At 36.4% G+C, this 11,929-nt stretch overlaps 2 protein-coding genes across 2 annotated transcripts; both read right to left on the minus strand.

Moving 5' to 3' along the window:
* Nucleotides 1–1,081: 1,081 nt before the first annotated feature.
* serpina10b (serpin peptidase inhibitor, clade A (alpha-1 antiproteinase, antitrypsin), member 10b) lies at nucleotides 1,082–3,985 on the minus strand. The gene is made up of 5 exons (XM_007257377.3): nucleotides 3,882–3,985; nucleotides 2,926–3,547; nucleotides 2,540–2,813; nucleotides 1,808–1,955; nucleotides 1,082–1,381 (listed from the first exon to the last, which is right to left on the minus strand). The coding sequence occupies exons 2-5, from the start codon at nucleotides 3,521–3,523 to the stop codon at nucleotides 1,190–1,192; spliced, it is 1,212 nt and encodes a 403-aa protein (XP_007257439.1). The 5' UTR covers nucleotides 3,524–3,547; nucleotides 3,882–3,985; the 3' UTR covers nucleotides 1,082–1,189.
* Nucleotides 3,986–4,435: 450 nt separating this feature from the next.
* On the minus strand, nucleotides 4,436–11,179 carry atxn3 (ataxin 3). The gene is made up of 11 exons (XM_022673086.2): nucleotides 11,075–11,179; nucleotides 9,308–9,472; nucleotides 9,173–9,217; nucleotides 8,640–8,725; nucleotides 8,475–8,541; nucleotides 8,297–8,384; nucleotides 8,050–8,185; nucleotides 7,589–7,752; nucleotides 6,830–6,989; nucleotides 6,667–6,719; nucleotides 4,436–6,469 (listed from the first exon to the last, which is right to left on the minus strand). Exons 1-11 carry the CDS (start codon nucleotides 11,096–11,098, stop codon nucleotides 6,432–6,434), a joined length of 1,026 nt encoding a protein of 341 aa, XP_022528807.2. The 5' UTR covers nucleotides 11,099–11,179; the 3' UTR covers nucleotides 4,436–6,431.
* Nucleotides 11,180–11,929: the final 750 nt, after the last annotated feature.

The following is an 11,929-nucleotide window of genomic DNA, read 5'->3' on the forward strand; positions in this document are numbered from 1 at the left end:
TTTTTTCTGATTGTGGGAACATGACTGTTAATATATTAATGTAATGTAATGTACATAAATTAATTATGTATTGTAACATTTAGTTCCAGAAATCTAAGTAATGTACATTGAATTAGTACCATTTGAATGGTTAAACGAATGGAACATTCAATATAAAATGAGTTAGTTAGTTTTAACCCATTCTGTTGGTAAGGTCAGATGAATGAACACAGATACACACTGTGCTGTGATGCTCTGAAGATGTTCCGTATATGTCACTTAGGAACTTAATGAATTAAAGCGAAGGACAGAGGGCTGTAAAGAACTTTCCAATTATTTTAAATGGTCTGTGATACAACACCATGGGCTCTTTTGTACTAATGTGATACTATGTGAAATCAGTTTTTATATATATTTTACTATTCTTCCAGTAAACAGTTACCACACTCTTTTCCATTACATGTATGCTCAAAAATGATTTAATTCAATGACTGTAGAAAACTTGCACAGTCTGTTTCTCATTTTCTCCTCTAAACTGTGACCAAAGTTTCCAGTGTCTAATTTTAATATCTAGGAGTTTCTTGCACCAACATTGTCAAAAAAATCCATTCAAAATATTCTTCTTCTCTACTGTAGAAAGTCAGTGTTTCCCTGAAAAAAATAAGTGATTGACAGGCTTGACTGGAAGAGACTGCCTGCAGAGTTGAAGAGAACTGCATGATACTATAAATACAGGAATATCTGACATTTTCACTTAAGCCTGAATAAAAATAACCTTATAACCTCCTATGTTATGTGCCAAACATTGTACTGATGCTTTCAAAAACAGATCTCACCCATTCAACTCCAACAGAAGTGAGATGTAGTATCTGGCACAACAACCTTAGCAGCAAATTCTTTATGTCCTTGTCAAAGTCGTTCAATTTGTTCCTGCTTCCAAGACACCAACTTCAATAATTGACTGTTCACATGCTGCCTAAAATGTATATCCCACCCAGTGTTCTTTACTTAATCTCACAGTAGTTTTAAAGTGTTGTTGGTCAGTGTATATGCAAGTATCTCCCTTTCCAATTCTTCCTAGAGATAAATGAAGGAAACCAGATAATATGGATATTAGTTTTAATCCCAGAGAAGACAGAAGTGAACATGATCAGAGCTGAAAAATAACTGATTCTTATCAGGGCACGATGAGATGGCAGCACTGGCTGATTCAGTACTTTGTGGGGTCAATCACTCTGCCCATGAAGAGCAGACTGTTGGTTGCTTCATGGTATATAAAGAAGAAGAAAGGCCTGTTCACAGTGAAGGTAGTCGGCATAGAGTATGCAGTGATTCCCACGGTTGTTGCTGCTGCAGCTACAGTGCCTTTCTCGTCCACTTCAATCACAGCTTTGTGCAGAACCTGAACACACATGAAGAATTAATAATAAGTGAAGAACAGTTTATTATACTGTACACAGTTTCTGTACTTTTATATATTATATCCAACTGAACTATGTAGGCGACACGTTATCATCCTGGCCAACAGTGTTTTTTATTATCAACTATGAAATTAATGCCACTGCTGTAATGCTAAATCACTGCCTCTTCATTGGTCTGTTATTTCCTTTAGCAGCTGACCAAACCTGGCAGTTCTCTTTTAATAAGAGGTCATAGTTTCTTGAAAACATATTAATAAAATGCACCATAATGACTTGGCAAAAATATTTTTTACAATCGTCTGTAAAGTTGCAGTTTTGGAGATTTATTTTGTTTTGCATGACAGTGACATACAGACAGTAATCAGTATAATAAAGCAGCTATGTCACATATAAATATTCACACTGACCTGTGAGACTTTTATACCAGATTCCTGACTCATGCCTTTGAGGTTAGCCGAGTATGTGAAGACATTCTGAATTCCCATGGATGGAAGAATCTTGTGCAAAGAATATGACTGTTCCAATTTAAATTTGGGTATGTAGACTTCCAGTTTTCTAGGAATGCAAAAGAAAGCAATATTAAAATCCAACAACTTTGCTGTATTGCTTTAGCATATTTATGTCAGTTATTTAATTTACTTGTAAATATAATTTCATTGTAATAAAACAATGTAATAAATCCTGATGGAAACACTAGTGTTTGCAAAAAATAATTAAATGCTAAAATACATGGCGTTGTTGCAAGAAAGTTGCAAAAAGATAGACCTACAGAAGAAAGTTTGAACAAAGTTTCTACATTAATCGTTTTTTAAACTCATTGAATTGATCCTGGAAGAATAAAGATAAGAATTAGGAAAATAACCTAACAGATGATAACCTCAAGACCTGATTTTATTAGAAGCTATTTTCAGCTTGTCTAAGCTTGTCTTTTATAGTTAATTAATTTTGTCATTAACTTGATAATGCTTGGGATGATCAATCAGCTTTGTGATGTTAGTCATGGTTGTCAATCAGACTGTACATTAGCTAAACTCAAACAAAAACATACCCTATGCTGATCAAGAATTAAGACTGTTTGCCAGATTTTTAGCAGGGAATAACAAACATGAAAATGCATAATGTTGACATTTCAAACTTACGTTTTTTTCAGGTTCTTGATCCAGTTTAGAAACCTCTCAGCATTTATTTCATCATCTATGATGGTATAATCAACATTGCTGTCAGGAAGGACAATGAGCATAGCTGCGCCACCCAAATAGGGCAGACGCAACACCTTAGCCTTGAGCTCGTCATCACTGGCAATGTAGAACTTATCTGTACTAAACATCATTGGCACCTGGACAATATTATATTTGTCTATATAAAAGCGACTTTTTTCAGTGTTGTTTGGGTTGAAAGGTCTCTCCCAGGCACCTGGATATGAAAAAAAATCATAATAAGAAACCAATAACAGGTTCAGTTTTTTGCTTAAGACGAAACTCAAGATTTCAAAGGCAATTCAGTCTGCTGGTACATCATTACTCACCCTGAAAAAAAATGGTATTGATCAGCATCATCTGAGTCAGGGGTTCAATGCTGGACACTATCTCTTTCACTTTATCCCCAGTTTTCTTCCTCACATGTTTATTAATTGTCTCCTTACTGATGTCAGCTTTACCAAAGTCCACGTTTTCGACATCAGCATCAAAGAACTTTTTGATCTGATCACTGAAAGCCCTCTCTATTTGGAAATGCAGGTCCACGAAGAGTGCTGTTCCCTGGTCCAGTTTCAGCGCTCCGTCATGGGTGATGTTCCCCTGGAGGTGCTGGAAGAGCTGAGGAATGAGCTCAGGCTGCCCATTCTGCTCCAGCGTGTCCAGATTCAGCCCTGACAGGATTTGGCTGCGAGTGGAGTTCCTGGCTGCCAAAGATAGTGCGGCGAATGCTGTGGAAACACTCAGCGGCGAGAAGAAAATGTTGTTGTCGTGCTGGCTTGAAATCTTACGATAAAGGTTCATGGCAAAGTCTATATTCTTAAAGGTCAGATCAGTGATGTTAGGAGTTTCCTGAGTCTGGAGGCTAGACTTGAAAAAGGAAACACAAATAAAAAGGAACAGCAGCACTCTGTACTCCATCATCGTCATGATAATCTTCTTTCAAGGTTTGATCTGAAGAGATAAAATGTTTTAATAAACTAAAGATCAGCAGCTGTTTTCCCTAAAATGTATTTTAGGCTCTCTATAAACAACCAAAAATAAAAAATAAAAAAAATGTTGGCCTTATTAAACCTAAGCACCAAATGTATACAAAGATATGTACAGCGATCACTAGTTTTTAAACTGTAGAAACAATTGTCTTTATACAGGGAAAAAGACACAAAAATGGAAATTCAATTAATTAAAATACAGTTAAAGTGATATGCTAAAAAACTCAGAAACAAATAGAGGCAATGTATTATAGACGTTTATAAAAACACCATATATTGTTTGCCATATAACTTACCAATAAACACCAGGTAAAGATTGTGTTTCAGTCTGGTCTGTTCCCGATGTTTGGAGAAACAAAGTGCAAGTGAGCCCTGAGGATTATCTATTAACAATTGGATGTTTAAACATGGGGAGGTCCAGACAGCAAGTTTAATCCAAAACAAATCACAGGGAATGATTGAGTAATTGTCTTAATAACATTTAATATAAGGCACAGCTCTTTGTTTTTAAACTAAGAGAAAATGAGAAAGTCTTGGAAAATGTGCTCAAAAGTTATGTTCAACATTAGCAGGAAAATAGCCCAAAGCCAGGTTTCTCTATACTGTTTACACTGTTCTTTATAAAATAGACTTTCATCTAAACAGTTCATTATATTGTATCATACAGTTATTCCCACCCCTAATGGGTTGCCATGTATGTCCTTTTTGTAGAGTTCTTCAATTTTAGTTTGAACAGAGACAGAGACCTGTTGTGTGACAGTAACATACGGTAAGTGAAACCAGAGTGAAAAGACTTAAATCTAAAGACTGAAATCATTCAAAAGAACAAAATTATAAAATGTGGACACCATTCAACAGGGAAAAAACATCATTTAATTTCAGAAAGTAAAAAATCAGTAGCTACAAAGGTAATTGTTGGTATTGGTGCACGAGCATAATGATCACTTAATCTACTGCAGATGGCTGGGAGCAAGATTATGTACTAAAAGAAAAAGCTTTCGGCACTCACTATCTGCTTTAACAATGAATCAAGTCTCTGTAAGGAAGAAAAAGAATGAATTAAAAAAGGGGGTGAAAAGATGTATAATTTAATCTCTATAACAGCATCTTGTCTTGCTACCTATTAATAGGCATCATAACTTTTGAGACTGCTTGAAAAACCATCACCCGCACCACTGCTGCAGACATTAACCTCAACTATTTATTTGCAGCACTAATAAATTCAGTGAGATGTACCTGTATTTTCCGTAAAACTCCATTACTTTACTGCATTGGAAGTAGTGAGGAAGCAGTCTAATTTTAGCTGCTCTGTCAATGTTTATATGCCTTTACATTGACAGGCCAAAAGTCATGGGACAGCAGTATGGGGAGAGGAAAAAAAAATCATGAACAGTTACCTCAGGGGATGACTTCAGAATGCACACACCAGTATGAATTGTGAGGTGTTATATTGTAAATCAGGCTGAACACTGGCCAGCAGGAATTATCATATCAGAGTCAGATAGATAGGGCATTACATAATTAACATGACTGGCGGCATCTGGCAGGAATTGTCCATGTAAACAGAAAAGCAACTGTTGGCAGAAACATCCACATTCAGTGCAGAAGTCTCCACAGAAATAGCCCACAGATCCATGCAATGCAGTGCTTTCATGAGACATGGCAAGTTATTGAACACGATACTAGTTAATGTCCCATGACTTTTGGCACACCAGCGTACATACTAGCAACCAATGCATGTTATCCTTTAACAGATGCGTCATCTATGCGGGCATGGTGTGTACACACATGCACACACACACACACACACTCACAAAAAAAACACACACACATATACACACAGAAAGATTAAGGAACATTGTTGAAGTTCAAACAGCAGTAGCTGTTGGGTTATACTGAGAGCAAGGAATCCATGCAGTGTAAATACTGCTCACGGCTGTGGTCTCTCATTTAACAAGTGATCCTTGTGGTCTTAGGACAGTCAAATTAAACTTCAGCTGTGCAGAGCAGAATAAGACTCAACAATACATACATTTTTCATTCAGCTCATTTTTCCCCAAAATGAGATTCAAGCGGTCATACTGGACCCTTATCTGTGAAACCTTCACCAAGAAAAAGGTTGTATTGAGTTTCCTCAAGCAATCTCTTTAAAGCACCCCCTAGCGCATTACCCAGTCAGACTGACAAGGACACGGTCCCTCTTAAATTATGCCTGGCAAAAACAGATAAGACAGGGTATGGTGTGCCCAATAAACACAGACATCTAGTGGTCCTTAATAGCCTCTGCACCCTACAAATAAGGGTTTCAGGCTCCTTATCATTCTTTTCTGGGTGACATATTAATGAAAACATCCTCTCTCTAAGAAGGATTAACTCACCACAGCATAAGCATACTTGTTCCACTCCTATACCTCCTTTTCCACCATGAATCTGAAGAACTACAAACAGATCATTATTATGAAAATTATATTAGCATATTTAAAGGCGCTGTGGTAAAAAGGCCATAACAGACTTAAGCGAGAAAAACTGATCTGGGCTACCGAGCCCTCCCTTTTCCTCCAGACTTTACTTTACAAAGTAAAGTAGAAGTGCTCAGAACACTGCTTTAAACAGTAGATCATGGTACTACTTCCCATGAAAATGTCTGTTCTTTAAGTTCTGTCTATTTAAGAGCCTTGTGAGTGGATCTATAGGGTGGTGCATTAGTGATGAATGGCCATCTGGTCCTTCCTGACGTTCAAACCCGAGGCAGTCTAAAGAGGGAGGAAGCTGCTTGAGGTGGACGGGGCAGCTAGTAGTTGCTTGCTGTAGAGCTCTGGCTATAGATCCCCATAGTCACTGTGTCTTCACTGGCTGCGTTTATGCCCAGCGTCCGGTTCTCCCCCTGAGAATAAAAAAAAGCAAGGCATAAATGAATGAATATTAAAAAAAAAGTTATTTACACATTATTTGCTTTGTTTTACTCCAATTAAAAAATATCCCACTTGCATGTCTTGCTAAAAAACATTATACTTTTCAGTCAAGTATGTAAATAAACCTAGAGACCTTGTCAATGAAATCTAATTCATAATTTGGACCTACCAGTAAGTTTTGTGTCTGGTGAAGAGGCTGACTGAGCCTGTTGTTGGGACTGCCTGTATAGTATATTTTAAAAACAAAACAGAGCATATAGCAATGGTAAATAAGGCACAACTACAGGCAACAGTCATTTCATCTTAATAAGAGTGAGAATTAAGCTTCATGCCTGTCAAAATAGGCCTGTCTTCTCCTGCGAAGCTCCTCTGCTGTGAGGCTTTCACTTGGAGTGCTTTGTGACACGCCACCTGCAGTACTTTCTGTGGTGCTTGGAATTATGGTAGGTGTGGGTTCTTTAGTACCAATAATTGTGCTGCTCCCTGAAGCTCCTGGAATAAGGGGAAATAATCACTGTCAAGCAAACCAAAAATTTATTAAAATAGCTATATAAAGTGTATGAAATGAACACTCACTCTGACTGGGCATTTTTCCTGGGAATGTTCTTATATACACTGATAAGCACAAACATTATGGGTAGTACTTGAACTAGACAGCATTAATGGAGATTTTCCTTTGAATAACTATGCTTAATCGCTGTCTGGGAAACTGCCCATTGTAAGTTCTTACAATCAATGTGTTGAATAAGGGAGAAATGGGCAGGTGTGAAAAGCTGGGTCACTTTCACAAAGACCAAATTGTCTTTGGCAGCACCACCACCAAACAAAACTTAAAGAATCTACTAACATCAGATACCACAAGAGAGCTGGGGTGAGCCTTGTGAAAGACTAACAGCATATTAGACTGTTTTGCTCAACAGTGTAGACACAATTTGTGTAAAAATGGTAAAAATATCAATATTCGTGGTTCAACTTGGCAAAAATAAGTGGTGAAAGGTAAAATGGATTAGGTCAATAATATGCAGTTTTTATTTAGTTTGTAAAAGAAGAAACACCTGAGAATAAACAATAGAAACAGAAATATAGTATACCCTGCATACTGAGCTGTATGGCTCTGCGAAGGTCAGCCTCTTCATCCTCCACTTCAATATCCTGTCTGCTTAGAGCTAAAGCTTTCCTCAACTCCTCCTCATCTTCATCTATTACTCCTTCTTCCATACCGTGCCTAGTTTCCAAACCCTGCTGTACTGAGGGTCTGGAGAGCAAGAGAAAAAAAAAGACAATTTTGTTCATGTAGATGTAAAGCCAAAACCTACAGTGTGTGTCATATTACCAAGGATTGTGTTGATGTCTGTAAAACTTCTATTACATAATAATGAACCAGTAGAACCAAGTATTCCATAAAAATTTAATTTAATATGAACATGTTAATTGTTGATGCCAATTGATGCGCATTTTGGTTTAATAATATTAATAATCACTTTAACACAGTTAATGAAATTTAGGTTTGTTACATTTAAGAACACAATGGAGAGTGCTAATTAATCTATACCTTTGACCAGCACTTGTCTGGGCCTCATCCTCTCCAATGAGTTTTGGTCGGTGCTGCTGCTCCACTCTCATGATTCGCAAAATCTGGTCTGCCTCGCATTCAGGCAAGTTCCCTCGAATCACAAAGATGGAATACCCTAAAGACAAAACATGAACACACACATAGTAAAGGTTCTCTTTAAATACAGGGGAAACTCTTAACTTTAAATGTACTTGAACAGTTCCAAAGGTACTCAAAACGACTTTACCTTCTTGTTGTAGCTGTGCAAGGAAAAGTGCCAGGTATGTATCTGATATTAGTTCTGGTCCCGTTAAAAGCGAGTTCAAATTAAACCACTACAAAGAAGGACAAGCTATGTATAAGATTTTACTTCTCTTTAGTAGAATAATAATCAGACACTTTAAGGTATTGTTTAATGGTATTACCTGCTGGCCCAGCTTTCGTACTGTAAACCAGTGTTCCTTGTAGTTACATATAAAGGCTTTTTCATTTCTAAAATTAAAGACAAAATTTGAGTTAAACATTTAAAAATAACTACAACAGAAATACTAATTCGAGAACAGTTACACATAAAACATAAGGAAACTTACACCGGCTCTATCATTAGTCGCTGGTACTCCCGGCTGTTGAACAGGATCAGCTCCAAACCCCACACTCCTAAAGCATTACTTATCACCTGCAATGGCAACATAAATGCAGTTTAACTACAATTACAAAAGAAAAAAATGTTTTTTTATTTTTTTTATACAAGTATATTTTCTATAAACATCCTTAAAATATATGCTATTCCATGTCACGTCAGAACACAGATTTTGAACCCACTATAAGATCAGGAATTAAATGCATATTTGTGGATATTTGCTTGACAGTCTGGAGCATGCAGAACATTTCAGGTAAATAGCTTAACAAGCAACTGAACAAACTTTACTTGATGCTAAATGACTTTTGTACATTTGAATTAATCAATGTGTTTTTTTTAAGCTTATAAATAATAGTCTTATGTCAACACTTCCAATGCACTGGTGACATCTAGCAGTGTGGCATGGAATAGCACATTAATAAAACATTGGGAGTTGTTATTATTATTAATAACAAACCATTTTAAATAACAAAAAATTCTCACCTGAATGGAAAAGAACCCGCTGTCATCCATGTTTCCAGATGGTTGCTGGGATACAGAAAAACAACCAAAACATTGTTAAGCTGCTGAATAGCTTATTAACATTAACTGTGACCTCAACATCATACTTTTACTCACCTGTAAAAATGTCCTGTACTCCTCACTCAGCACACCCCCCTCAGCCATCCTCATCCGTTCCTCTTCATCCAGCTGCTGTGCAATCGACGACAAGTCCACTGGAGTGAAGTATTCACCCTGAAGTAGGTTGTTCAGGCAGTGCTGGGCACATAAAGAGCCCTCTTGCTGTAAGGCAATGAATTAGCATATTTTACATTCTGAAAATAGACAGAAACTACACATTTCTTCCACATAATAAAATATCAGACACATATTTTAAGGCAATGACTTTTAGATTAAACAATAGATGACAGTAGTGTAAACTCTTAGTAAAAAAAAACATTGAAAATACATTTTTATGGCTAAATTAAATGTTATGGCTAAAATTAATCTCCTAGCAAATCCTTAGAGCAATGTTTTATAATTTTGGCACAAAAAAAAATAATACAAATAAAAATCCATTGATTTCAGAAAAATATATGGCAGGTGCTAATAAACTGCTGGACACTAGTGATTTCACAATATTTCATAATATTTTTTGTGGGCGACATATTACCCCAAACATAATAGCAAAAAATTATATTGTATGCAACTGATAATATAGTAGCATATTAATGCACTAATCCCATTTTAAAGAGCAATGGACTTTTACTTTTTAAAAATGTTTAGACAGTCTCATAGTCCACATACAAACTCATTCACATTATTTTGCTTTTCTTGCTAAGAAAATTCTTTGGACATGGTCTGGAAAAATTATTGATGTAATTTCCATATAGTGTACGACAAGTCAATAACATAGTTATAGTGACAGGCCAACAGGACACATACTTTATTTTACAGACACCACCACCGCTAATAGACATGTGGACGACATTCCAAACAACCATTCTAGTAGCGCTGGAAAATATGGCCAAAAAGTATATTACGATACATTTCTTAATTTCTGTTATAAAATATAACGATATGAATTATATGAACAGCATAGTCACATGCTGATGAAGCTAGATGATATGGTAAATATATTATATCATAATATATGAAATTTTTGACATAATTTCCTGAATTTAAAATTAAAGTCCCAAATAAGTTAAAGCTAATTAATCTAGTTAGTCCAACAAAACAGAAAATAAGCAATCACAGTAACTTAGCTAGGTAAAGTAAGAACTAAATATTTACCAACTGTCAATAATTTAGACAGTAACTGCTGTTAATCATATACATTTAGTTAGTTAGTTAGTTAGTTAGCTATGCGCACTTAGGTTATAATTATTTTGGTTAGACAACTATCTGTAGCAGTGGGTAGCCCAGGTCCAGGAATTAAAAATCCACCGCAGGAATTTGTTCAAACCGCCAGTAAGGCACAGCTGCAGCACAGCCGCCCGGGCGGTTACACCCAAATCCCGGGCCGGATTTTTGCTTTCCGGAACTTCTTTTCCCAAACATTGAATTCTCAGCTACACCAACAGCGATACTATACCCATACAACCTCGAAAACATCAGAACACAATTAAAAATAAACCCAACAAGCACCCCCTAACTCACACGCTAGCTACTGCCCTGTAACCGGTCAAAACACCGCCTATCCGCTGACTGGTTATCAGTTAGCTAACGAGCTAGCTTAGCATGATAGCGAGCTAACAGCCTAGCAAAGAGCTAAGAGGAGCCAAAATAAACTCAGACACTTTCCCTAAACTCAGCTCTATCAGTCTTAATAACCACAGGACCGAGCGCGCCCAAACTGGCCGGTAACGAGCTTATAAAAACTGAGGAAAGAAAAGCAGAGCTCACTTTTTCGTGGAAGATAGACTCCATGTTTGAATTGTCTATGAAGCATCATAGCTACTGGCCAACTTTGACCCCGCGCGTGACATCAGCAGAGAGAGAGAGAGAGAGAGAGAGAGAGAGAGAGAGAGAGAGAGAGAGAGAGAGAGAGAGAGAGAGAGAGATGAATAAAAAATAAATAAAAATAAAATATAAAAAAATATTTTATATAATAAAAACACAAATATACCAAAAGACAATATATAATACATATAATATTCAAAACATATGGGGAAACAAAAGATAAACACAGAAAAACAAACAAATACAAAGTCAACTGCAAATCGCTTACTTCAACATCATCATTTATTGCACAAATACACACAAATTCTGGAAAATTTACCTAAAAGATTGTAATATGCATACTCCATCATAAATCGTGCAGTCACCATAACTAGAAACATCCACCATTTTTTGTTATTGTCATTGCTACTTTAGTTAATGCTTTAAAAATATTGGACTCGTAGTCTACAACTAAGGGAGAGAGATGTTAAAAAATGTAATATAAGGCTTTTGATGTTCTTGGTCCATATGGCCGTACCCACAAAAATTTTTTTCTAGGCTTCTTTTCATACTTTCTATTTCTAGTTCAAGAGCACCTTGCACATCTTACAGATCTGCCTTTGGATATTTTGAGGCCTAATTTAGCACAGCACTGCCTGGACTGTAGGTGTTCTCAGGGCAAAGAGTGCTGCAACTATGTGCTCAGCAGTTTACTTAATGCCTACAAATGTTTATATGATTTTTTAGGTGTTATTTTGTTTCTTTGATGTTGAATTTGATTATTCTGTCTCCAGAACACAACTAGTATACAACAAGGCT

Source organism: Astyanax mexicanus, chromosome 14 (genome assembly GCF_023375975.1).
Source record: "Astyanax mexicanus isolate ESR-SI-001 chromosome 14, AstMex3_surface, whole genome shotgun sequence".
Taxonomy (NCBI): Eukaryota; Metazoa; Chordata; class Actinopteri; order Characiformes; family Acestrorhamphidae; genus Astyanax; species Astyanax mexicanus.